This window comes from Mauremys mutica, chromosome 5 (genome assembly GCF_020497125.1).
Source record: "Mauremys mutica isolate MM-2020 ecotype Southern chromosome 5, ASM2049712v1, whole genome shotgun sequence".
Classification (NCBI taxonomy): Eukaryota; Metazoa; Chordata; order Testudines; family Geoemydidae; genus Mauremys; species Mauremys mutica.
In genome coordinates, this window is record NC_059076.1 from 44,876,774 (window position 1) to 44,903,954 (window position 27,181).

General features: G+C 42.8%; 1 protein-coding gene and 1 long non-coding RNA gene across 4 annotated transcripts in view; one reads left to right on the plus strand and one right to left on the minus strand.

Annotated features, from left to right (window-relative positions):
* Positions 1-17,450, minus strand: part of LOC123371066 — a 31,032-nt gene extending 13,582 nt beyond the window's left edge. For both annotated transcript variants that reach the window (XR_006579695.1, XR_006579694.1), the window contains exon 1: positions 17,257-17,450. This is a non-coding gene — a long non-coding RNA (uncharacterized LOC123371066). The remainder of the gene's footprint in view (positions 1-17,256) is intronic.
* Positions 17,012-26,780, plus strand: EXOSC9 (exosome component 9). 2 transcript variants are annotated; one of them, XM_045018226.1, is made up of 12 exons: positions 17,012-17,171; positions 17,307-17,401; positions 18,370-18,489; positions 18,808-18,910; positions 19,768-19,905; positions 20,410-20,492; positions 21,700-21,832; positions 22,970-23,058; positions 23,878-24,024; positions 24,680-24,867; positions 25,563-25,644; positions 26,530-26,780. In XM_045018226.1, exons 1-12 carry the CDS (start codon positions 17,106-17,108, stop codon positions 26,612-26,614), a joined length of 1,329 nt encoding a protein of 442 aa, XP_044874161.1. In that variant the 5' UTR covers positions 17,012-17,105; the 3' UTR covers positions 26,615-26,780. The 2 variants fall into 2 exon arrangements, with proteins under 2 accessions (XP_044874161.1, XP_044874162.1); XM_045018227.1 differs by lacking the exons at positions 17,012-17,171; positions 17,307-17,401 and adding an exon at positions 17,597-17,617.
* The last annotated feature ends 401 nt before the right edge of the window (positions 26,781-27,181 follow it).

Here is a 27,181-nt window from a genome sequence, read left to right on the forward strand (position 1 = left end):
CATTGTATTGGTTAGCTTGATCATTTAGGTCCCATCTATACTACAGATGGAACCAAGATTCTTGCAGCTGGACTGGGATACAGCCTTTCAACAGGACTACACTAAACACAGTTCAGCACATCCAGATGTTTTTCGATCCACACTCTGGGTCAGGACACTGTACTTTGGAGTCCAGGAACAAGGCTAGTACTATATTTTCTATGTTCGTATCATTGCAAAGGATCAGGGTGACACTGTTTTGCTATATTTTCATTGTTGAAAAGCTGGGTAGATGTGATTAATGGACGAGAGAAGGTCAACAGATGATGTCAGAACACTCATTGCACGTTTCTTCTCCCAATACTCGGTCAACAATAGCAGGGCCTGACACCTGAGTCCAGGAGAAGGGCTGTGGTAGCAGTGACACAACAATAAACAACAGGACCTATAGGTCCATAACCCTACAGTCATTTGAGCAGGCAAGAACACCCTCCCCCCCCCACTTCCTGAAGAATGTCATTTAGGCCTTTTAGGGTGGGATTTTCAGAACTGCTCAGCATTGACCTAATTCTGCTCCTAGTTGAAGTCAATGGAAGTTTGTTAGACAAATGTTGAGCACCTTTGAAAATCCCACCCTGAGTGTCACATATTTTACAATGAAGTAAGTTTTCTCAATATCATTAACATGTTGAAGTGATTGACTGGGGACAGGTTGTAGCTGCCATGCTGGCTACAGGGGGTGAATGAAGGCTTGTAACAATATGCTATATGCTATTAAGGTGGTTAATTGTAAAAAGTACAGTTGAATTAAAAGGGAATTCCACACACCTCTTTGGTGCAAGGACATTATTATATGTGTGCAAAAATCCTTGCATAATAATAAACAAACTAACGCCAGAACCATCCACAACATGGCCAGAAGTAGCAGCAGGATTAGGCAGCATGGGTGGACTGAAATATGACCTGTGAGAGAAGAGATGAAGAGAGAGAGTGTGACTGTGAGTGGACTGGCCACAAATTACTGCTAATCTGTGTTACACTGATATTTGGATGATTGGTTGAGGGTTCAGGTGGAGACCCTTTTAAAACACAGGATGGCTTTAACATTACAATTTAAGTTACACTTCCTCAGTTTGCGTTGCTCAGAATGTTTACCCAGCCTTCCATTCAAACAGAGTGATTTTTATTAGTGTTTCAAAGCCTTAGAGGATGTTGTAAAGACAGGTTATTAATGATATTTTACATTTATATAGTTTACCCTCCCAAAGCATTTAATACACTGTATGTTGTGCATACATCATGCTGTGCAGAGAAAGAGAGAGAGAACAGAGAACTCAAGGGTAGGGGTGGCAACTAGCTAGACTGGAGTACACTGCAGGTAATAAGGGCACCAGGAAAAGTGGAGGTCAGATTTTTATTAAGCCATAAATTGAGGCTGCTGGGATTTTAGATTCAGAATTCAGTCATCAAATGAGATTTTCTTTTACTGCTCAGTCCAATAAAATAATCCAATTAATATTTATCTCAACACAGGTGGACATTTCTGAATGACATTATAGATATCATCTTCTAGGTAATTCCTGCTTTAACCTAAGTGCCAGTGTTTTTATTTATTTATGCACTGTAATATGTTCATCCTCTTTCTCTCTGGTTTCAAACACTTGATCTATTTCTATTATTTAATTCAATTGCACCTCTTGCATTTTATTCACATAAACACTAAGAAATTGTCTTATCTATTCCATTATCCACAACCTTACCTTTTACATGCTCTGCATTTCCATTTATGTGCATTTGTTTGGTTTTCTACATCCTTGCTTTGAGGGTGAAATTCCCCACCCTCCTCAACACACAAAGCCCCCCAAACAAGACTTTGTGCAAACTCTGGATTAAAGGAGCTCAGTTCAGCCCCAATGTGCATGCATGACCAGCTCCAGGACAGTTATAATTCCAACCCCTATATTGGAGTAGTATCTGTGATTCTGTTAAACTTCTTGCATACATTTGTGGCAGGTGGACCAGGATAACCGTGGATCTGGCTCCTCCTCAAGCCTACAGTCAAATACTGTGTAGTGCTGTACTACGCAGAGCTGGCATGGAGTCAGTTTCACGAGGAAGGAATCCCTTTGTATGCCCTTTCAGCAGGGGTGAAAATAAGGTGGTACGGGCCGGTACAGCGTACCGGTAAAAAGTGGCCACCGGTCAGGGCCGGTGCAACCATTTAGGCGACCTAGACGGTCGCCTAGGGCACTGGGATTTGGGGGGTGCCATTTTCTTTGGCAGCGACTGCGGCGGCTGGATCTTCGGCCACCCCGGTTGCCGCAGGCACTTAGGCGGAGGGAGCTGGGGCAGGGGAGCGCGGGAAGGGCCACCTGCAGCAAGTAAGGGGGGGGCAGCACACAGGGGAACTCCCCGCCCCAGCTCACCCCTGCCACGCCTCCTCCCCAAGCATGCTGTGGTTGCTTCACTTCTCCCGCCTCCCAGGCTTGCGGCACCTAAGCTGATTGGCGCCGCAAGCCTGGGAGGCGGGAGAAGTGAAGCAGCCACGGCGTGCTCAGGGAGGAGGTGGGGCAAGGGTGAGCTGCTTCACTTCTCCCACCTCCCAGGCTTGCGGGGCCAATTGGTTTAGGCGCTGCAAGCCTGGGAGGCAGGAGAAGTGAAGCAGCAACAGTGTGCTCGGAGTGCTCATGTTCGTGTGCAGAGCAGGAGTGAGCTGGGGAGGGTGCCTCAGGGCAGAGGGTGGGGATCTGCCGCAAGGGGGGCACCTCAGGGCGGAGTGGGGGAGCTGCCGTGAAGGGGGGGCACCTCAGGGCGGGGGTGTGTGGGGGGGTGCAAAGTGGAAGTTTCGCCTAGGGCATGAAACATCCTTGCACCAGCTTTGCCACCAGTACCAGCCCCACTGCCTTACTTTAAAGTGCTGCTGCAGCAGCGCTTTAAGCAGAGTCCTTAAGTGCTGCCGTGGCAAATGACCCTGCTTAAAGCTGCCATGTCAGCACTTTATCGTCGCTGCCCCTTTTGCCCCCTCCTCCAGGCTGCCAATGGGGGTGAGGGTGAGGGCAGAAGGAGCAACTGCCCAGGGGTCGGCAATTTAAAAGGGTCCAGGGCTCCAGCCATCGCTGCGGTAGTGGCAGCGGCAGCCAGAGACCCGGGCCCTTTAAATCGCTGCTGGAGCCCCAGGCGGCACAGGGGAGGCAGTGTGGAAAGGCTGGCTGGGATGCTGACCCCCAGCCCCACCCTTTCTGCCCGAGGCCCCGCCCAGCAATAGAGCTGATGAACACCTTTTGAATGAAAAGTATTTAATTGATAAGTAGAGAGGCAGGAGCAGAGAAGAAATGAATTTTTTAATAAAAAAGTTGACGACAGTTGAATTTTCAATTTTTCAAGGAAAATTTAATTCCTTTTTTAAAAAAAGGCAAGTTTCACTAAAAGGTCCCTCAAAATGCTTAGGACAAATTTTTGTTCATCAATAACTGCTACCAATGACTTGCTAGGCAGGGCCAAGCAAATGGACCACACCCTTTCAACTGCCCTGTGATGCAATGGACTACGCCACTCAGAAAGGATATCTCATTGGGTAATTTGGGATCCTACAACAGGCTTTTGGATTGGCTGGCTGGAGCACATTGCATTTAATAAAAAGGCCAGGCCAAATATGCAAGGGCCCTTTTCTGCTCTACCTCCAAAGTAGGGGGACCAGACAGCAAATGTGAAAAATCAGGACAGGGGGTGGAAAGTAATAGGAGCCTGTAGAAGAAAAAGACCCCCAAATTGGGACTTTCCCTATAAAATCAGGACATCTGGTCACCTTGCCCCAAAGCAAAACTTTACCCTGCCTCTCCTCTCTTTACAGTTATTGATGGAGAGTCATTACAGTTCATGGGCTTGGTTTTTGTTTACTCTAAACTGCAGTTTTCTGCAAATGAAATTTTTCAATAACTATTTTGATAGTGTTTGACACAAACCTCCCCCTCCACGTTTTTTATGGCAAACAAACAAACAAAAAGAAAAACGCTTTCTTTTCAAACATTGAAAACAACTTTGAAATGTTTCCCAACATTTGTTTTGTAGTTTTGACTGCTCTACTCAGCTGCCACTCGTGCTCAATTCCACTGCCTTCCACATCCCCTTGCCATGGTGAATTAATTTTACCCTCTGTGAATTCTTTGCAAAATTTGCACTACTTTCACCCTACTCTTTATGTAATAGAATCCAAAGGCAAACTAAAAAGAAAATTCAAAACACATCAACAGAAAGATATGACTAAATAAATTGTGGGCTTTCTCCCCGGGAGACCATTTTATTACTTGTTGCCATGCACACATAGAAAGGCAAACTCCTTATTACTATGCTTTGAAATGTTTTCTATATATTTTTTAATGCTTGTCTCCTTCCATACCCCTCTCTCCTGCTTGCAATATGTAACAGCAAAAGACATGTTGAAACACCTCAGAGTACTATTCTGTGCATGGCTGGTCTTTCACTGCAGGTGCTTCATTCAGTTCTGATCTGACTTAATGAGATTCTTATATGCAAAGCCAATGTATGTGGGCCCTCCAAATTAAAGAACTCCTTTCTAGAGTTGTTTAAAATGACATTGACAGGGAAATTAAGCCCAAAACATAGGTTTAGAGTTATTCATTTTAGGTTTTATGAAACATATTAAATAAACAAAACCAGTATCTCCTCACTTTGCCTCCTGTGCAATTTTTAGAGATGGATTCCAGAAATTGGTTTGCTTTTGTGAAACTTCATCAGTCCTGTTTTGCAGGGGTGGCAAAAAAAAACTAGAGCCGGTCCTGCTTCTGCTCCCCAACCCTTGATACTTCATATAACACAGAACTTGAACCTGACCCACATCTGGTTTGAGGGGCTGCCAAAACAATCCCCAGCCTCCTAAGCTCATCTCTAGTACCAATGTAGCAGGTACAGTTAGAGTGTATGGTATATTCATGGAGCTTTTACCAAAAAGCAAAAGTTTTCTGTTTAGTACTAAGTTTGGTAAGACCTGAAAGAAACAAACCCTAAAGATACACTGAAGTCATTGGGACTCTGCATGGAATAGACAAAACACTAGCAAGATCTGGACCTAGAAATCCTCTGGAGGTCAGGAGGAGCACTCTCCTTGAGTCCCCTAAAAGGTTTGTATTCAATACAAACCATCCCAGGAGCTCATTTGCTTAACAACTGGGGCTTAAATTCAGCCACAGCTGTCCGAAGCGGAGCTCTGGTAAATATTCTCAACCCCCCTGGAGTTTTTATAGCATATGGGGGTGGGAGCATGAGGGCTCCAGGAAATAATCTATGATAATTTAAGCCCTGCTTAACACACTTGCAGACTGCAAACCTCTCTCTTACAAGAGTTGGATGATATAAAACTGTTTTTACTAAAGAACATCAAAACATATTTGTTGGGATTTAAACATTCCTCTGCAGTGTCTGCAGCTAAAACACTGCAGCATTTTCTATTGCATGAGGACCAGCAAGTAAAACTGACCATCTGTGTTCATTGTCCAAGTGATGTGAAATGCAAATAGGGTGACCAGATGTCCCGATTTTATAGGGACAGTCCCGATTTTTTAGTCTTTTTCTTATATAGGCTCCTATTACCCTCCACCCCTGTCCCGATTGTTCACACTTGCTGTCTGGTCGCCCTAAATGCAAAAAGTAAACAGCACAAATAGTGAAAAGTACATATTATTAAAAACTTGTTCCATGGTAATCATTATAAATTATTATCGGTTACACAGTTAAGGAATGTTTTGTTAAAATATTAATTTTAATTGGATTGTGTCTCTTTTAAGAAGTTATGCGAGTTGAACTAAGTTAAAAAAAGCTTTAGTTTCAGTTGGCTGCATCAAATGATGGAAGGGAGTAGGGGAGTCAGATAATAAGGAAATGCTTCTTCCCGCTTGGAGTGAGAGATGTGGATCTTAAATTGATGGCTAGTCTTCAGGCTGTGATTCTGCAGCTATTTACACCACTGTCAATAAGGAGTTCCTCCAATTATGTCAGTGGAGTTCCTTTGGTGTAAAACAGAGGAAAATCAAAATCAGGTCTCAGAGTCCACTCCTTCCTAAGAGATGTATGCTCTGTCTTCAATTAAGGAAACTGCTTTCCAGAAGATTGTTTTTATTAATAGTGTGGGGAATTTTATACTCTCCTGAACATCAGGATTTCACAATTTTCAGTCACACCGAACCTTTGGAGGGCTACGTTCTGTATTGTACTGTTTCTTTAAAACTGGCTTGGGGTTAATTTATATGTAATAGTAATTACCAGCCCCCTAATCATCCAGTAAGTTCCATCTGTTCCAGCAGGGGACACCAGAAGCAAAGGGAGAAATAAATAATGAGTAGAAGCTGTCTATTTTTGGTCAGGGCTAATGCAATTGAATTATGACATGCTTAATGAATAGCAATGGTTCTGGCTGTAACAAGGAAAAGGCCTGGAAGAGATTTTAACATGAAGGCTTGGGGAGGGTGACCAGATAGTAAGTGTGAAAAATTGAGACAGGGGATGGAGGGTAATTGGTAACTATATAAGAAAAAGCCCCAAATATCGCAACTGCCCTATAAAATCGGGACATCTGGTCACCCTAGCTTGGGCACATGGAAGACAGAGGTCTTAAAGAGATGCACATGGGCAGGATGTAATAATGAAAACGGCTTGTCAGTGTCAGCCATATAAAATTTTAAGCAAACAAGACATAGGAGACTTCTGGAAAAGGCCTTCTTGACTGTAATATTATTTGTGCTGAGTCTTCATGGTCCATGTAGTGAGGTCACCCATTTGACCATGAAAGCTATGTTTTCCTACAAGGAGAGGTAAAGTTTTCAATATGCCTTACAGTGTATGCCACTCTGAGGAAATGGCACTGGTGTATGCTATATTCGTTGTGTCTTGATGGCTTCCACCTCAAATGCAACTACCAGCCCTGCAAACTCAAGCAGGAACCTGCGATTCAAACTTCAGAGCTTTCTTTCTTGCACATAATTATCAAGAATAAAAGAGTCTGTTTGCCACATTAGGCCTTCAGCAACACCGATTGAACTCCAATATCTTCACAGATACGGCTCTCTGTACAGTTTTGCAACCCTGATGTGGCCCTCGAGCCAAAAAGTTTGCCCACCTCTGCCTTATTTCCAATCTGAATTTGTCTACCCATTGGATCATGTTATACCTTTTTCTGCTAGATTGAAGAGCCCATTATAACATGTCTCAGGCCTGAGATCCTAATTATGTGATTACATTGAAGTCTCAGTTTTAATTTTAAAAAGTAAGTTATCAGACCTCATGGTTATGAAGAAAAGTTTGAAAATGTGAAGGTAACAGATGCCTGCCTAAAACAATACATCTGAGAGGTGTAAAACTATGCATTTCAAAGGTATTAATTCCAAGACCCACTGCTCTGTGTGGCCCTGACACCACCACTACAGCTGGAGGACTGTGTGTGTGTGGCAGGTGAAGATTGCAATGACCAACTGATGAGGAAAGTACCTGCTGCTGCCCCTATCTCTCTGGGCAGGGGAGGAGAAGAGGCCATCCCTGCTGTTAAGGGCTGGTAGCCACACTCCTGAGCAGGAAGGAGGCTCACCCTCCCAGTTCTCTGGGAAGGAAAGGGAGGGTCCCTGCCACCTCAAGAGTGGGTTGGTGAGTCTCTGGGGTGGAACAAAGCCATGGGGGACCCTATATCATGGTGTGCCAAGGGTTTAGGAGTGTATTAATCATGCCCTTGCAGGGGAGGAGGGAGTATCAAAAAGGTACATCACAGAACACTGTATTTTAATTGGTTGCGTACTTATACGTCCCCCATATTTAGTGTAATGCATTTGTCCCATTCCTGTAAACAATCATTTCCTCAAAAGGCTTAATAGGCTCTTTCAACCTTGATAGCTTCTGACCTCCCGGCCTTTGGGCCAGAGGTTCATCCAGCACCAACTGTGATACCATGGATCTCGGACTTTAGGTGAACTCTCTTATTCCTTAGAGGGGCAGTACTGTATTGAGATGTTTTTCCAGTATTCACCTTGAAAAAGTGAAAGGAAAGATACTAGATTAAATATTATTGGGATCCAAACTCCTTGGTCACCTTGAAAATGGAGGAGGTTAAAAGAGAGAAATCAAGCTTAGGATCAGACACAGATGTCTTGTCACATTGCTGCTAGACTAGTGAGCCAGCATGTGCACGTGCACACAAACATACACCAGTAAAGATATGGTCTGAAAAATTCACAGGTTTCTCTAGTCCATGTATTACAGATATATACTGCAAATAACTTCACTAAGCAAATTCTAATCAGTGCCAGAAAAGCCTTTTTAAAATTTCAGACTACAGAGCTAGTGCATGATCCTGCTCCCACAAATGATGGAAGGATTATTGCCTTTGACTTCAATGGGAGTAGGACTGGGCCCCAGTGAGAAGGTAATGTGCTGATAAATGCAAACTGACAGTCTGAGATTATCATATTAAAGACACCAGCAAAAGGTTTTGAAATAAGGGATTTTATGGGTTTCGTTTTGTTTTATTTGAATATGCAAACACAACATCTCTTAAAAGACACTGAAATGTTTGGGGCTTAAGCTTGTGCTGAGTTTCTGCCAATGAGTACTGTGATATTATTTCATGTGAAGATGTTCGGGGAAAAACATCTCACGGGACTTACAGGTCATATCCAATTCTGAAAATCTGTCCTAAACTCCTGATTTTTAGAGATGCTGATGAGCACCCAGCAGCTCTCATGGGCTTCAGTAGCTGCTACTAAAAACCTCTGAAAACCAAACCACATATTTAGGCAATTAACTCTATGCTGAAAAATATAGACTCATATTCTGAGTAGATCAAATAATTTGTAATATCATAAATGTGAACTGCTCACAACTGAATTACAGGAAGTGTACTAGCTAAATAGGTTTTCCCCCCACTTTACAATCAATTTTGTTCAAAGGAAACTGACACTTTTCACCATTAGGGCTACCAGCCACGTGGCTTTAAAAAGGCTACTATTAGTTAATTAAAAACCTTATTCTCAAATATCATTCACACTTTCCATATTATGAGATATGCTTCTTCTCATTCTCAAGGCCAAATTCTATTCCTAGCTACACAAGCAAGATCTACTGACCTCAATGGAGCAATCAGGTTACATCAGTATAAGTGAGAGGAGACTGTAATCCTCAGAATAATACTTAGCAAATATAAAATGTTTAAATTTGAAAAGCATCCAAGCAGCAAAGTTTACATTTATGTCAAAAATTAAGTTCAAGTGTGTTCAAATCTGGGATTTCAGTTTATATTAACATTTTACCCCAATTTATAAAATAGTGTCAGTCTTTATGTTGATTTTTCAAAATCTAAATGATTATTTTAATATATTTTGTGTTAATACACATAAAAAGACAGGCATATTAAGCCCAAAATATTACATTGTTTGTGATACTTTCAAAAATAGATAAGAAGACTAGCCAATTATTAATTATCCAGCTCCGTATAATAGTATTGAGGTAAACTAGCTCCACTGTTGTTGGATCTATTCTTATAAAAAAATACCATAGGATCTTTAATGACCACAGGTGGTCACTACCTGAATTTTTCATCTTATCCAAAAATGGCACCATCAGCAGCATAATGGCACCTAGCATCATTCCCTGGTTTTGGTTCCTTTTTTGTCTCAGGGCCTAATATTGTACTTGTAGGTGAAATCCTGGCCCCATTAACGTCAATGGGAGTTTTGCGATTCACTTCAATGGGACCACTATTTTACCCTCTGTCTTTACTGAAGATAACTCCAATTGCAATAAAAAATAAACCATCAAGGAGTAGTTTTGTCTAACTAAAGAGCACAAGATAAGATCTTCAGCGGGAAGACTACCCTCTAAATCACATATTTGTTAATATAACCTGGGAGAGTTCTGTTCTAAGTGGTAACATATGTTTGTGACAGGACAGGAGAGGCATCAAGCACTAAACTACTGCATATCACTATGTTACTGTGCTTAGAACATTTCACCTGCTGTTTCATTTGGAAGGAGAAAGTACTTGCTTAACATCATCTTGCTGCTTATACAGTAGGGTAACTTCTGCCCCCTCCTCAATACCTACTCAACCTAAACATTTGTATTTTATTTCCTGACTGTATTATATTTTGAACAGAATTAATGAAATGACTGACAATCCTAAACCACTAACCTGTGTTTGTCTAGCCATTCGATTTTTTTTGAATCGGACACATAACTTTTAGTTTGCTTTAGGATTAGGAATCTTTGAATCCCTGACTGAAATAAAATAAACATTTCAAAGTCTGTATTCAAATATGTTAACAAGGTTTAAAATGTCATATAATGAAGTGACTTCAAACAATTCAGCATGGGGAAAGATCAATTTAATTATGGCAATACTAATTTTTTTTGACTGAGTTGGTGTGAAATTGCAGCCATAAACGCTAACATAAATCATAAACTAAACATAAAAGTTATTTGCAAGCAGCAGGAAGTATGAAATGAGTTTCCACCCATGGGTGAAACTTTCAAGCAAAGTAAATATCTTTTCTTCACCTACCTGTGGGTGTTTGTGTTGCCTTCAAGTCTGTGGCACCATTTATCTCTCTCATGTTCCTAATGTGTTTATTTCCCATAAACTTTATTTTAAAGCAGGGCAAAAGTGTGCACATAGGGCTTTGTTCCTGTCAGGTACAGAGGAAGCAGAACTCAAAAGATTTCTGGGATGTCTCAACACTGGGAATGGGCAAAACAGTTAAGGCAAAATCACTGGTCACAATTTCACCAATCCCTCCCAATTTGGATTTTCAAATGCCAGTCAGCTTTTTACCCAAACCTCCTCAACCAATCCCTGACCCACATTCATACATTTTGGCTTCTCTACCACTCCTACCTTTTAAGACAAATCACCAACAGCACTGTGGCTCTCTCTCTTGTTTGTGCCATAGTATGTACATCACACAGTTCACACTTGTGACAAACAGCAGGAAAACATCTAAGATTTATTGCTCTTCAGATTCCAGTCAGACACATACATGTCATGTACTGTTGGACCCAAGTAATGGGAAAGCTTTAGAGCACCAGCAAATTTGCAGTGAGCAATGTACCAAAACCTAACTTGTCAACTGGTAGAAGAGTTATGTGCGGTAGGTGGACGGAAGATTTCCTTGAGCTTCTAGAAATATGGTCAGGGCTAAAGAGAGGATCAGTTGGATCTGCTGAGCCCCATATTAAAAGGCAGAGAGGAGTTACAGCAGCAGAAGGATCATGGAAACAGACTAGGTGATCAGTGGGAATTGAAATGGGCTCTAGTAGAAGGAAGAGTGAAATAGATTGTCAGGTGGAAGAAGGGATATGTGGAGTAGCAGAGAGGGAAAATTATCCTGAACTTCTGTAAGTAGGGTGAGGGCTAGAGGGAGGATCCTTGGGATCCAGGCCTGGCAGATGGATTGGGTCCTGATTCAACAGTAAATTAATAAACAGAATAGCACATATCTGATTTCTGCTGGGGCAAAATCAAGGGAAGAAATGTACCCTGGTTCACACCACTTTAGGTTATAAGACCTGAGAAAATGGGGGCAAGCAAAGGCAAGGAATCATGGAAATGAGTAAGTCACAGTCCTGGGACTCAAGAGATCTGGCTTCAATTCCTTGTTCGATCACAGACTTTGTGTGTGACCACGGGCAAGTTACTTATCCTATGTGCGCCAGTTCCCTATCTGTAAAAGATGAGAATAATAATACTTCATTGAACTCAAGTGGTTGTGAAGATAAATCCCTAAACACTAGTGGGATGCTCAATTTCTGTGGTGATAGATGCCATAGTACTAACTAGCGATATGATTCTGAATCAATTCATATGAGTACACTGCTGACTTAAACGGAGGTCATGGGTGGGGGAGAAAGAAATGTAAGGTTTTCATGTGAGGAAGCAGTGCTACAGTTTTGGTGATCTTGGCCCAATATAGTCTAAATCCACCATTGCAAGATGGAGTGTGATCTATATAAATTGATTGTTAAACTTTTAAAAAAGCATTCAGATTTTTGGATATTTAGCTGACCTTTAAAATTGTTTTAAAGTTTAACCCTCTCTCCACAGGACTGTTGTAGGTCAGAGGCAAGGGAAAACAAACAGACTTGAACAGGGAACCTGAGACGGAAAGCAGTATTATTGGACAGGATAGGACAGTGTTGCTCAGGAGACCATGGACAATTTTGTGGGTGATGAGCAGGGTTATACTTGAAAGAGGTAGAGCTGGTTAGCACTATCTGGGAGGTGGCTAATTATTCCAGGCACTGGCAACCTCAACTTGTTTACAACTGAGTTGATTTTTCCTTTTGATTGTTATGTATTTAATGTTGTTTCTGGAGAGGGTCTGGGTACTATGGCTTATCCTGAATCTATATCCTTCCCCTTGACATTTCCCTTTTAAAATCATATGGTTGCCTCCCAGAGTAAACCCTAGAGGGTCAAATTTCAGCTGGATGTTGTGCAGCCAACAGTTAAAGTATCATTATTTATAGTGCAGTAGTACCAAGAGGCCATACCTAGGCTGGGCCCCCTTGTGGTGGGTGCTGTACAAACATATGATAAATCATAAACAAAATCTTTTAAAACATAGATCTCTGAAACTGTCATTTCCATTTCCAAGCATCACTGAGATGGCAGCCAGCACTGCGGGTGTCTCCACTGCAAAAAATGGTGTGTTCTTACCCTAATGAAATACATATTATCTTTGCTGTTTATTGTAAAAACCTCTGGATCTCAGATACACCAAGCTCTGAAGTTATCCAAAAATATCTGGAGGTAGCAGAAATGCCCAAGATAAACAAAACTGATAAATAATAGAAGAAGAAATCTTAGAGACTGTAGCAAGTATGAAAAGTGGTAAAGCTCCAGGACCTGATGGCTTCCCAGCTGAATTTTGCAAGGTATTTAAGAGGGTCCCTTGAGAGGCACCATCAATGCTATTTGGTTAGGAGAGGTATTTCTACAGCTCATGAAAGAAGTTGCAGTGGCTGTTCTCCCTGAAGTAGGAAAAGACATTATCTTGTTGTGCAGCTCTCATAGGCCCGTATCATTGTTGAACCATGATTAGGGCTGCAGATTTGTCACAGCATTTTTTAATAAAAAATTATAGAGCAGTCACAGTACATTTAGTAAAATTTTGTGATTTTTTTTTTAATAAAAAATTCTTTGACAAATAAAGGGAGCTCGGGATGGAGAAGGGGGATGAAGAGAGCATGCCCCACGCTCATCCCGCAGCAGTGGCTCCTGTCCCGCAGGGCTGGCCCATGGGGTCACAGCTCCACTCACTCATATTTTGCCCTGCTGTCTCCCCATCACGATGGCAGGGTGGCTGGGCCAAACCTAAGTGGCATTGTGACCATGTGCACCAAGTTGCAACACCCAGAGCAGGGAGCCATGCCCAGCTCCACAGGGCAGGAGCTGCTGCTGCAAGGTGCGTTTATTAAAATCATGGACACAAAAACACATAATGGACAAACAGGAAAATCACAGTATCCATGACATTGCTTCCCACCAAGACAAACCTGCAGCCCTTATCATGAAAAAGATGTTAGCAAAAAACTAGTGAGCTGATGGCAGTCCATGCTCTCAGCTTATATAAATCCAGATCAAATTGGATTCATTAAGGATAGACAGATGTCCAATAATATTTGGAGAATACTTGGAATCATCCAGAATGCCAGACCAAAAAAAGGTGAATTTATTTTATCACTTGATGCAGAGGCAGTCTCTGATAGAATATAGCAAACTTTTTGTTTCTAATCCTGCCCCATATGGACACTGGTCCCCAGTCCCTTAAATGGGAAACTGCTCTTTACACAAAGTATGAAGTAATGGAGTTAAATCTCCTATTTGAACTACACAGAGGGACTAGGCAGGGATGTCCATTCTCTCTCTACTTTTTGCACTGGCCCTAGAACTTTTTGCCCAGAGGCTAAGGGACAATGAATCTACCGTAGGACTAAAACTTCCAGGAGCACATCAGAAAACAGCTTTATATACAGATGATGTAATATTTATCTAAATCAAGTATTTCCCTAAAATTAGTTTCTAAAGAAATCCAAGACTTTGGGAAAGCATCTGGATTTAAAGGAAAATATGCCAAATATGAAATGCTAGCTATAAATTTACCAGACTCTGAAAAGTCACTCCTCCAGAAAAAATATTGGGTACAAATGAGCAGCAAACCCTATAAGATACCTGGGAATTCAAATCTCAAACAACACATAAGTGCTCTGTGATTTAAATGTCAATCCACTACTTCAGCAAATGTAAAAAAATCTGGAGTGCTGGAGAAAGTATGCCATTTTTTGATTGAGAACAGTCTCAGTCAAAATGAAAGTTTTGCCAAGGACATCTTTCTGGTTTCAATCCTTCTGTGATCATCCCAGACAAAACCCTAGCACAAATACAGAGGCTGTCAGAATTTATATGGAATAAGAAAAGACCTAGAGTGAGCACAGATACTTTATACAGACCCATTAGTCAGCATGGAGTAGCTGTTCCAAATATTCTATGATATAATCAAGCCAGTCAGCCCAAACCATACACACATCCTTTTGCAAAGGCCACTCTATGGGTTTGGGATATAACTAGAAAGAAGTTATTTTGCCTTGCCATGACACCCATAGCAAATAATCCAGACCTTAACCCAAATCACGAACCACAGAATATATAAATACATTGAATGGGGATAAGTGGTGCAAAAATTGTAGGGAAAGAGATTTTATGCATATATGATGCAAATGTCCAGTCATTAGAGAGTATTGGGATGCAATCCATAACCAAGTATCACAAATTGTTGGATATTTATTACCAAATGATTCTTTGCTAATTCTCCTGGAACTTCTTGGAAGAAATGGTCACACAAAAGGAAATAAAAAATTAAATCTCTCAGCTCCGTGTAGCTGCTTGGCTATAGCTAGCCTCTCATTGAACAAAAAAGAAAAAACAGTCCAACTGTAGAGGAATGGCTCAAAAACCATAGGTGGTAGTTGTGGGAAAATTCACACTCCAAATACATACCCAGCAAAATAGACAGAAGACAGAGCGCTAGATATTTGGTTACCTTTTATTCAACACAAAGTATGTTCACATGCAAAAATACCCAGCACACTTATCCAAGTTTATTTCTATATTAACATTTGATAGACATGCCCGGTCTGATAAATGTGTAATGAGAGCTGTCACTTCACTTAATCAAACCCCTGGACGGGACATGTCCTAAGTGCTGTAAGGATGCTCACTCTGGGCTATGGTGTTGAACAGAGAGCTCTGGTGACCATAGTCCTATACAACGTGCGGCTGAGCTTGCTGGTTTCATGCCGCTGATTGGTTTTGCTGGTACAGGAAGTCCTTGACTTTACGATGTTCGAGTTACAATGAATGGCACTTATGACGCTTCTACATTGACACCGATTCGACTTACGACTATAGGTTTCGAGTTTACGATGCTCGATCCCGCAATGGAGTAGATTGCGGTTCTGAGTTACGACATTACGACTTGACACAATTGTAAGGAACCAATTGTGTCGTAAGTCTGAGGACTGCCTGTATTTACATGGCTCGGATTTACACACCTGTTAGGACATCCCACATGAAAAAATGGCATTAACTGTGACAAAGCTACACTGTCAACGCAGGTTCAAATGGCAGGGAGACCACAGCAGCTTGCATCCAAACCCTCAACCCCTGCTCTGAAGGCTTTGGGGCAAGCGGCTGAAGAGGAGCAAAGCAGAACTACTATGAGGTACCCAAAGTTCAGCCCGGAACCTCTCTGCCAGGCAGACCACTCCGGGAACCGCGACCCCTGCCAGGCCGCACAGCCCCTGTGATGCACACCAGCAGGGCGAGGAAGACTTAGGGTTGCCAGGTGTCCAGTTTTCAACCAGAAAGCCCAGTTGAAAAGGGACCCTGTCGGCTCTGGTCAGCACTGCTGACCGAGCTGTTAAAAAGTCCAGTCGGTGACACAGCAGGGCTAAGGAAGGCCCTGCGCTGCTCCTGGAAGGGCTGGCTCTAGGGTTTTCGCTACCCCAAGCGGCGGGGGGAAGCCACGATCGTGATCGGCAGCAGCTCCACCACGCTGCTTTCTTCTTCGGTGGCAGGTCCTTCCCTCCAAGAGGGACCGAGGGACCCGCCGCCGAATTGCCCGACCTGCCGCCCCTTCCCATTGGCCACCCCAAGCACCTGCTTGCTGAGTTGGTGCCTGGAGCTGGCCCTGGCTCCCGGAAACAGTAGCACGTCCCCCCTCCAGCTCCTATGCCTAGGGGCAGCCAGGGGGTTCTGCATGCTGGCACCGCTGCAAGTGCTGGTTCCGCAGCTACCATTGGCTGGGAACCGTGGCTCATGGGAGCTGCAGGGTTGGTGCCTGCAGACTGGGCAGCGCGCAGAGCTGCCTGGCTGCACCTCCACATAGGAACCAGAGGAGGGACATCCTGCTACTGCCTAGAGCCTGCACTCCGACCCCCTCCTACACCCCAATCCCTGGCCCCAGCCTGGAGCCCTCTCCCACACTCCAAACCCCTCATCCCCAGCCCTGAGTCCCCTCCTGTTGCTGCACCCCAAATCCCTCATCCCCACACCAGAGTGCTCATTGCCCCTGCACCCCAACCCCTGCCTTAGCCCAGAACCCCTCCCATACTCTGAACCCCATGGCTCCACCCACCAGCACCCTAAACTCTTCATCTCTGGCCCCAGCCCAGCGCCTGAGCCCGCACCCCCAGACGGCGCCTGCACCCGAACTCCCTGAGCCAGCCCGGTTAAAAGGAGCCAGTGAGGGTGGGGCGAGCGAGCGAGCGACAGAGGAGCGGGGGAGGCAGGAGGGGCGGGACAAGGGTGTTTGATTTTGTGCAGGTAGAACGAAGACTATGAATGTCCGTTGGCGCCACGCTCCCGGCGCTGGCACGGAAGCCGGGACGCTGCCCCCGATCACCGGCTCTAGGGGCCCGGCAGCGCCCCGCCCGCGCGCCCGCCGGTAGCGACAACACAGCGGCGGGAGGAGTCCAACGCCCGCGCCTGCGCACTGTCCGGCTACAGCGACGCCTCTTGATGACGTTTCAGGGGCGCGAGCGGAGAGGGCCCCAGATCGCGAGGCGCCGCCAGCATGAAGGAGACGCCGCTGTCCAACTGTGAGCGGCGCTTCCTGCTGCGCGCCATCGAGGAGAGGAAGGTACGAGACCGGGACACCCCCCCCCCGGGCCAGGCCCCCTCCCATGGGAGCGCGGGCGGGGTCCGGGCGAGCCCCCATCTCTCACCGAGTCGCCGGGCTCCCGCGCGGGTAGTGACTCTGCTCTCGGCTTTGCAGCGCTTGGACGGGCGGCAGAGCTACGACTACAGGAACGTGCGAATCTCCTTCGGGGCCGACTACGGCTGCTGCATCGTGGAGCTGGGGAGGACCAGGTACCGCGGGGAGACCCCCGTGATCGCCCGGTCAACGGCTCGTCTGTCTCCCAACTGCCGCCGCGTCCCGCCGGAGCGCGCGCTGCTCACGCGCGTCCCTGCTGGGGCGGCCCCATTGCGCGCGTGGACGCGGAGTGCGGAGTAACCGCAGCAGCCTGCAGGAGGGCGGTAGCGATGAGTGGGGGGAAGGGATGGCGCTGAGGAAAACAAATAGAGGTTGGTCTCCCTTGAGGTATTTATAGGTACAGATTGGAAAGCTACAGATAAGCGGATCTTTATATCCTAACCCTGGATGTTGGCAATTCATTAATTCCCCCATCCAAGGATCTCAAATTAAGCCTCGCAACACCCTTATGAAGTAGATTGGGGTAGGCAACCTATGGCATGCGTGCCAGGGTGTGAGCTGATATTCAGTGGCACTCACACTGCTCAGGTCCTGGCCACTGGTCCGGGGGGCTCGGCATTTTAATTGAATTTTAAATTAAAATTCTTAAAACATTTTTAAAAACCTTATTTCCTTTACATACAACAATAGTTATATACTATAGACTTCTAAAAATGTTAAAATGTATTACTGGCACGCGAAACCTTAAATCAGAGTGAATAAATGAAGACTCAGCACACCACTTCTGAAAGGTTGCTGACCCCTGAAGTAGATGGTATCTCTGTTTTATAGGCTGAAGGAACTGAAGTAGACACAAGTAAATTGTTCGAGCTCCCACAGTAGTAGAATTGGGAATAAACCACAAAAATTTGAACTTCTGGCCTGTGTTCTAACATCTAGATCCTGCTTATCCCTGTTAGTGACTGGCATTTTATCTGTATGACCAAGTCCTATATATGAAGAAGCTGTAATAAACTGGAGATGTGCAGTAAAATTCAAGTGCAAGTTGCTTTTAATGTTAAAGTTGTTTTTTGTCACCCATACTGAAGTCTTTTGGGGGGTTTGTGGGGGGTTTCTTTTGCAGAGTCCTTGGACAGGTTTCATGTGAACTTGTTTCCCCAAAGCTAAATCGAGCTACAGAGGGTATACTTTTCTTTAATCTTGAGCTCTCCCCAATGGCCGCACCAGCTTTTGAGCCTGGCAGGTATGTCTCTTCAGTGACTATTAGCAAGGATGGTACAGATGCCCCCCGACTTACGCAGTCATTCCGTTCTGGAAAGCCTTGCATAACTCTAATTTCATGTAAATTGGAAACGTATACCCATAGGTTACGCAAAAATTTTCGCAACTTGGAAATCCTATTTCTGGCTTATGGAACTTTTCCTGTAAGTCCAAATTTGGGTAAATCGGGACTTGCGTAACCTGGGGAGCGTCTGTATAAGGAAAGCTATTCAGTATCATAGTTGTCAGACATATTAATAACTCACAACTAAAATGTACCCAATCTCTTGTTTTTTTCCAGGCAACCTGAGCTTTTGGTGAAACTGAATCGACTACTAGAAAGATGCCTAAGAAACTCAAAATGTATAGACACTGAATCTCTCTGTGTTGTTGCTGGTGTAAAGGTGTGGAAAATGCTATGAAATCAAAAGGTCTTTAATACTAGGGGATTAATATGTCGCATGTAGAGGTCAGTCTGTCTTTGAGGACCAGTAATCCTGATTTTATTTTAAAAGACTAAGGTTCCAGCTGTGCAAACATAGATATGTTTAACTTTAAGATTGTGCATAGTCCCTTTAAAGTCAGTGGGCTATGTACATGCCTAAAGCTAATCATATGCATGAATGTTTACAGTGGCGGTTCTCAAACTGTGGGTCGGGACCCCAAAGTGGGTCACGACCCCATTTTTAATGAGGTCACCAGGGCTGACTTAGACTTGTTGGGATCTGGGGCCAGAGCTGAAGCTCGAGCCCTACTTCCCAGGGCCAAAGCTGAAACTTGAGCCCCACCACCCGGGGCCGAAGCCTGAGGGCTTCAGCCCTGTGAAGTGAGGCTCAGGTTACAGACCTCCTGCCTGGGGCTCAAGCCCTTTAGCTTCCTCGCCCATGGCAGTGGGGCTGGGGCTTTGGCATTGGCCCCACCACCTGGGGTGGTGGGGTTCAGGCTTCAGTCCCCTCTCCTGGGGTCAGAAGGGGATCACAGTGCAATGAAGTTTGAGAATCCCTGGTTTACAGGATCGGGGCTGAAATCATACTTCAATTTTATTTTCTTTATCATAAATTAATAGTGTTGAAAATAGATACTGTTTCTGTTTAGATTTATTCAGTTTTCGTCATAGTAATTTTTGATGATCAAGAACTGAATTATACGTACATTCAACATGAATAGTAAAAAGTTATTTTGAAAAGATGTTGGAAAATCCAGACAAATTACCAGTATTACAGTTTAGTGAATTTTCATGTTGGTTTTTTCCCCGCCTCAGGTGTGGCAAATTCGTGTGGACCTGCATTTGTTGAATCATGATGGAAACATTATTGATGCTGCAAGTATAGCAGCAATAGTGGCTTTGTGTCACTTCCGTAGACCAGATGTATCTGTGCAAGGAGAGGAAGTAACTTTGGTGAGTAGCATGAGGTGAAAGTGGTGGGATTATTGAAATTAAAATTTCATTGATGATTGCTGCTCTATATAAAATGGATCTCTGTCAATAGAGACAATTTAAGTCTTAGAGGTAGAGCTACTTAAAATATCAAGGGATAGGAATAGATACATTGGTTTTTATCAATATGTATAGTATACAGTTATCGATTTTCAATTTGAGACTGTAAACATTAAAAAATTAAATTAGGATGACATTTTATAGCACATTTTTGTACTTCTCAGCCAAACTGGAAGGGCTCAAATGGCACAAAAATGGGTGCAGTATAGTTATCTAGATGGGTAATATTAATAGGAAATAACATTTTGAAAAGAGAGAGAATCAAGTCTTACTGAATTTTTAGATGACTAGGCTTTTCTTACTTTTTATCTTTCTGAAATACCTAATTTCTTTAGTACTTACTTACCAAATTCCATATATAATTTATAAGAAACAAATTGCCACCTTGACTGTTTATATTTTTAGTATACCCCTGAGGAACGTGATCCTGTCCCTTTGAGTATCCATCACATGCCTATCTGTGTCAGTTTTGCCTTCTTCCAGCAAGGGTAAGTTTCTGTTATGGCACTGACTTAAATCATCTACCAGTTTCTGCAGAACTGGAATAAAAACATAAGTTTCCATAAATAGCCCTGTTAACAAAATGCACTAATGAACTAGCTTTATCTGAAATGAGAAGGTGTGAAGAAGTGGTGGAATAGGAGTACTTGTGGCACCTTAGAGACTAACAAATTTATTGTAGCATAAGCTTTCATGGGCTACAGCTCACTTCATTGGATGCATGTAGTGGAAAACGCGCGCACACACTCTCTCTCTCTCTCTCCCTCCCCCCGCCCCCCCCCCTCGGTGTTACCAAACACATTATAAGGAGAGCGATCAGTTAAGGTGAGCTGTTGTCAGCAGGAGAGAAAAATAACTATTTGTACTGGTAATAAGAATGGCCCGTTTCCAGCACTTGACAAGGAGATATAAGGAACTGTAGGGGGGAGGAAGATAAGCATGGGGAAATAGTTTTACTTTGTGTAATGGCCCATCCACTCCCAGTCTTTATTCAAACATAATTTGAATGGTGTCCAATTTGCAAATTAATTCCAATTCAGCAGTCTCTCGTTGGAGTCTGTTTTTGAAGTTTTTTTTGTTGTAATACTGCGACTTTTAGGTCTGTAATCAAGTGGCCAGGGAGGTTGAAGTGTTCTCCAACTGGTTTTTGAATGTTATAATTCTTGACGTCTGATTTGTGTCCATTTATTCTTTTATGTAGAGACTGTCCGGTTTGGCCAATGTACATGGCAGAGGGGCATTGCTGGCACATTGGTAGATGTGCAGGTGAACAAGCCTCTGATAGTGTGGCTGATGTGATTAGGTCCTATGATGGTATCTCCTGAATAGATATGTGGACAGAGTTGGCAACGGGCTTTGTTGCAAGGATAGGTTCCTGGGTTAGTGTTTTTGTTGTGTGGTTGCTGGTGAGTATTTGCTTCAGGTTTGGGGGCTGCCTGTAAGCAAGGACTGGCCTGTCTCCCAAGATCTGTGAGAGTGATGGATCGTCCTTCAGGTGTTCTTCTTCATGCTGCTTGGTGTAACATGAAATTTCCATAGACTTTTCTTAGAAATGTACACTTCTGAAACCAGTCTCTTTAGGTATATTCATCCCAAAAACCATGAAGCTTGTTTGTGTAATTTGTCTTCTGCCCTTAAGGTTTCAGGCAAGCAGTTTATCCTTAACTATTGTGTCCTACTCTACAATGGTTTCAGGACCTATTTGTTGGTGGATCCCAGTGAACGAGAGGAACGTGTAATGGATGGCCTCCTAGTAATTGCCATGAATAAACATCGTGAGATTTGTACTATCCAGTCCAGTGGAGGGATTATGCTGTTAAAAGATCAGGTAAATGGCATTTTCTTTGACTAGTCATTTTCTCTGATATAAACTTCTTGATGTATTGTAATATTTAAGGCATCTAGTGTTTTGGTATGCGAAAAGAACGGTATCTCTGTTTGATTCCATAGGAAATATAAATATGACAGTACCTTGTGGGGATGGTCTAAACATCAAATGTTTGCTCTCCCAATTACCTTAAATTTCAAGAAGTACAGCGTATGAGAGCAATCTTTTAACATTTCTAAGTGTTTTTTATAAGTCTTTCTGAAAATAAACTTACTTCTTGACTATAACAAATAACTTACTGCTGCCAGATTCCAATGCTCCTCAGTTGGTATTTGTGTAGCAGCTAGTCTTGAAACATTTGTCACTTTGAACTGAAATGAAACTAAACTTTTTTTCTTAAGGCCGGTAATAATATTGGAAGTCTTTTGCATTTTTAAGATGGCACATAGCTCTTTTTGTAATTATCAATACATTTGGTAGTTTCAGTATAGATCTGGGCATACAGTATATAACATACTGACAGACACTCAGGTTAAACAGTACTAACTATGCATAAAGGATATTTCCTCTATCAAACAAGTTCTAAGCTAAAGGTTTGTGGGAAAGTTTCCATTTGAACTTCCCGACTGAGACATCATTCATGGGGCATTAGCATCTAGCATGGGGGTGGCCAGCCTGTGGCTTCCTCAGAAGTTAATATGCGGCTCCTTGTATAGGCGCGGACTCCGGGCTTGGAGCTACAGGTGCCAACTTTCCAATATGCCAGGGGTGCTCACTGCTCAACCCCTGGCTCTGCCACAGGCCCTGCCCCCATTCCACTCCCTCCCCTGAGCCTGCCATGTCCTTGCACCTTCTCTGCCCGCCCCCCCACCCCCAAAAAAAGAAAAAGCCTGCCTGCCTGCCACGAAACAGCTGATTGGGAGGAAGGGGGAGGCAAGTGGGGGGAAGCTGATGGGGGGGCTGCTGACATATTACTGTGGCTCTTTGGCAATGTACATTGGTAAATTCTGGCTCCATCTCAGGTTGGCCACCCCTGATATAGCAGTACAAAAAAAAGTACATGTTTTCACTTTATTTAAGTACAAAGTCATGTTTATTTTAATTGCATGATAATAAACTATTATTCACTACAAACAGGTTCTGAGATGCAGTAAAATAACTGGTGTTAAAGTAGCAGAGATCACAGAACTAATTCAAAAGGCCTTGGAAAATGACCGGAAAGTTAGGTGAGGTTGTTAAAATGCAATGTGGTGGAAGTTAATACTAACCTTTTGTGGGGTCAGATTATTCTGGTACTGTTTTCCTGTGAGAGGAGTCTCTGAAACAGAAGCTTTGCAACTGATGGTCTTCAATAAGTGGTGTTATAGTCATACTCAACTAATAGTTATGTTTTCTGTGAAGAGATAATTGTATTGACACACTCAAGCCAACAGTATTCGCTGCGTGATGCAAAACGACTACCTTGGGGAGGAGGGGAGAGAATAAGGTTGAAAAAAGAAAAGCTTACCTGTCTAAAGAAGGTGGCATGATACTAATAAAACAGCCACATTCAAAAAAGGATTGCTGTTCTCAGGTGACTGAGACCACAACTAGGGAAAACTTGGCCTTCTCAGTTCAAAGATTCTGTCCCTGATCTCCTGAATCAGGAACAAATTTGCTGTATATCATTTAACACAGGGATTCTCAAACTGGGGGTCGGGACCCCTTGGGTCACAAAGTTATTACATGGGGTGGGAGGGAGGGGAGTCGTGAACTGTCAGCCCCTCCCCCAGACCCTGCTTTGCCTACAGCATTTATAATGATGTTAAATATATTTAAAAGTGTTTTTAATTTATAAGGGGGGTCACACTCAAAGGCCTGCTATGTGAAAGGGGGCACCAGTACAAAAGTTTAAGAACTACTGACTTAACAGTTTAAACAGCTAACCTGTTTTTTTAGTGTTGCTGTTGTAAATCACATCTCTGTATATAGCTGAACTCTTTAACTTGACTTTTTAAAATGTGAAATGTCTTGAAATACAATTTTTGTATTTATTTAATAAATAGGAAAGAAGGTGGAAAGTTTGGCTTTGCAGAGTCTATACCAAATCAAAAGATCTCTGCCTTTAAAATGGAAAGAGCTCCTGTTGATACTAATGATGTGGAAGAGCAAGCTGAAGAAATCATCACCAAGGCTGACCCTCCTTCAGATGTGTATCTTTTCTACTATATCACTTTCATGAGAAGACAGTGATATCTCAGTTAAAGCTTTCTGAATCACCCAATACATCTTGAGTTTCTCATTTCTTTGAAGGCTATAAAACTACATTATGATCATCTAGATCTTGTTTTATTTATAAAAAGTGAATTCATAGTATAGCCTGTTGATCAGCAGTGTGTGGGTTTTCCACCAGACTCTTTCTCTACCTCCCTTTTCTATTACTCCCCTAATGCCTCTGAATCCTTCAGCTAAGGAGGGTTCAGTGCAGCTCCATGTGGCGTTATTAATCACTGAACGGCAGTGTGGGGCCCTTGTAGGCGAGACGAGTTCTGCAGTACAGGCAGCAAAAGATGAACCCAGCTATCTTCTGCATGGCAATGTTGGGCTGTGATGTGAAAGAGATCAGGTGTCTCATTCATTGTGCATATGTTAGGCATTTTTACTTTGTCAGCCATTCAAGAGAACATTGACTTCCATTTTGCTCAGATGAATTTCTTCACATCATGTGCTTAGCCCTTGGTACTCACCACAGATTATGTATGTATGTTGGTACTTAAGCTTTCCAAATAATGTATCTAGTTCAACAAACTGTACAATGAGTACAAATAAGAATTCTGGCAATTCCTGGATTTTTCTTAATTAGCTCAGCATTGCCAAACCAATAATACGGATGCCTGGGACGGCCCAAATTGGGGAGGGACTAGAGAACTCCTGGGGAGACTTTGAAGAATCTGAGAGAGAGGAGGAAGAGGAAGGTAACAGTGATGATGCTACCACCTCAGGAGGTCAGAAAATGGAAACGGAAGAGATAAATATTGTGAGCAAAACTAAGAAGGGTTAGTATCTGCTTTAAATGTAATGTTATTGAACACACTGTTCGTGTATTCTGGTGTATTTGAAGCTGTGTCCTCTCCTAAGCAGTTAGAAAGGGAAAACACAGGTATTTGCCAGCAGGAAGATGCAGCCGCCATCTGCAAAATGACTTTAGAGCTGTTATGGCTTAAATCTGCCAAATTTAAATATCCAACCCCAGAAAGATATGCTGGGAGTAGAGGGGGGAGTTTTTACAAGAGGGAAACCCTACACTGAGGAATTAGTAGGGACCAGAGGGTAACAAAAAAGGTGCTTTTGGGGAAAGAACTGCTTTGTTTTGTGCCTGTTGCCATTATGGCAGTATCTAATCAAAACAAAATACCAGACAAGATGAGAATGGTCTTGGTGCTCTGTCCTATACCTACTGTTGAGAGATGTGACAGAGGCAGCAGGATATTAAACCAAACTCAGCCAATCTTTTATAAAAGTGTTTGGTTTATAACAGCTAAAATAAAGTATCAGTTTTAAAGTTATTGTGCTCAAAGGGTGATTTTGGCCCTTGAGTAAGTTGCACACTAGAGTTGCAAAAACATGTCCCCCTGCTTTAAAATGTCTCTAGGTGTGTAGTAATACTTATACTCAAAGAAATGTGATGTACAAAACAACACTCAGGTTCTACGGTAATATAAATAACAGCTTTCTCTTGTTTCTTTGTAAGATGATGACACAATTATACTGTCTGACAGTGAAGAGGAGGAAGTCGTCATTCTGGAACCAGAGGAGACACACAAGAAAACACGGTAACCACAACTATATAGTTAAGGGGGGGGGAATCTTTAAAACAGCATACCGTGTTGAGACAAGGAAAATGTTCCTCAAAATAAGCACTCAGATAATGGTGCCAGATCCTCAGCCTATTCTGAGTTCTTTGCACTGCCTAAGGGAGCAGCCAAGGATTCTCTTAATGTTGGGGAAATCTAGGGGTAGTATAATTTTTTGTATTATTGTAGTGCCTATGAGTCCTTGTCATGAACCAGCAGCCCATTGTGCTAGTTATTGTACACACTGTCTTTATTCAGTCTCGCCCTGAATCAGCAGGTTCAACTCTATGCCACCCATACTTTCTTCTGTATATGGATTGAGGCCAAAGCATGCAGTGTTTGGGCTAATCAATGCCTGATAAAGCAGTGCCTACGGGACTGCTCTAGCTGGTGCAATTTAAATCAGATATTTGGATGTTCTGTTACCCTGGGTTAGCAAAAGGGTGGATTAGAACCACCTACCCTACTCCTCAGGTGTACTGCAGTGGGTTCTGCCCAGTGAATAGGATAGAGTCCACATTTCCCAGCTCTACTAATGCAACAGGAGCTTGTATCATTTTTAACACATTTATTTCCTTCTTTATAAGAACCATGCAACTCAATGCTAATAGAAGTTATGGTATCTAGAAAGGTAGTCTGTTATATGTGGATTTGTGTTGTTGAGGTTATTTACCGTTTAGATGAGAATTTCCCTTAGTTTTCTTTAAACCCTGTTACAAGTAAAACATGATTGGGTTGGTCATGTACAGAGCTGAGATCTTGAAAACCTGTGACTTGGGGCTTGACTTCCAGGGAACATCAGTCTAGCCGCTCAGTCTTTTATTATGCTGCCTGATTTTAGGTTAAAATGTTGTTTGTTCACAGAACTCACACCACTGCCAAACAGGAAAATTCTTCAAGTAAGAAAGCATTTAACAAAAAGAGAAAAAAGAAGAGAGCTACTCATTAGTCATGTTCCCTTCACAATAATTGTATTGATTAATACTGAAACAAGTCATTCATACTCTGTATATTAAGCTACTGAATGTATTTTTGAAGATCAGTATTCCCTCCCTCCCCATTTCTGTAACTCAGGTCTACTCTGTATATTTTTATATAATACTGTACATTGTCTTGCAATAAATTAAACATTCAAAAGTGTCACGATCTGAGTAGGAGGTATAATAGGGTGGTAACTAAATATGTAAGCAAACTCTTGAATTGCATATTATAACTATTGAAGTGTAAAAACATCTGTAAATATTAACACTTCCATCAAGAGCATCTTCTCAAAGCCTTTTAACTTCATTTAAGGCAATGCAAATCTACATTTCTAAGTATTCAGGTTCTGGATTGGCATGGTTTGATTTGTGTTCAGTCTAAGCATAGGCTTCATCCAGTACCTCTTTACATCAATAGAATTACTGGCAGTGGAATTACTGTGAGTGGATCAGGCCTCATGTCTGCAAGAGATGAGTGTTGGAGATAAAGTAGCTACTTTGTCATCGTTACCAAGAACATGATTCAAGCATCTCAG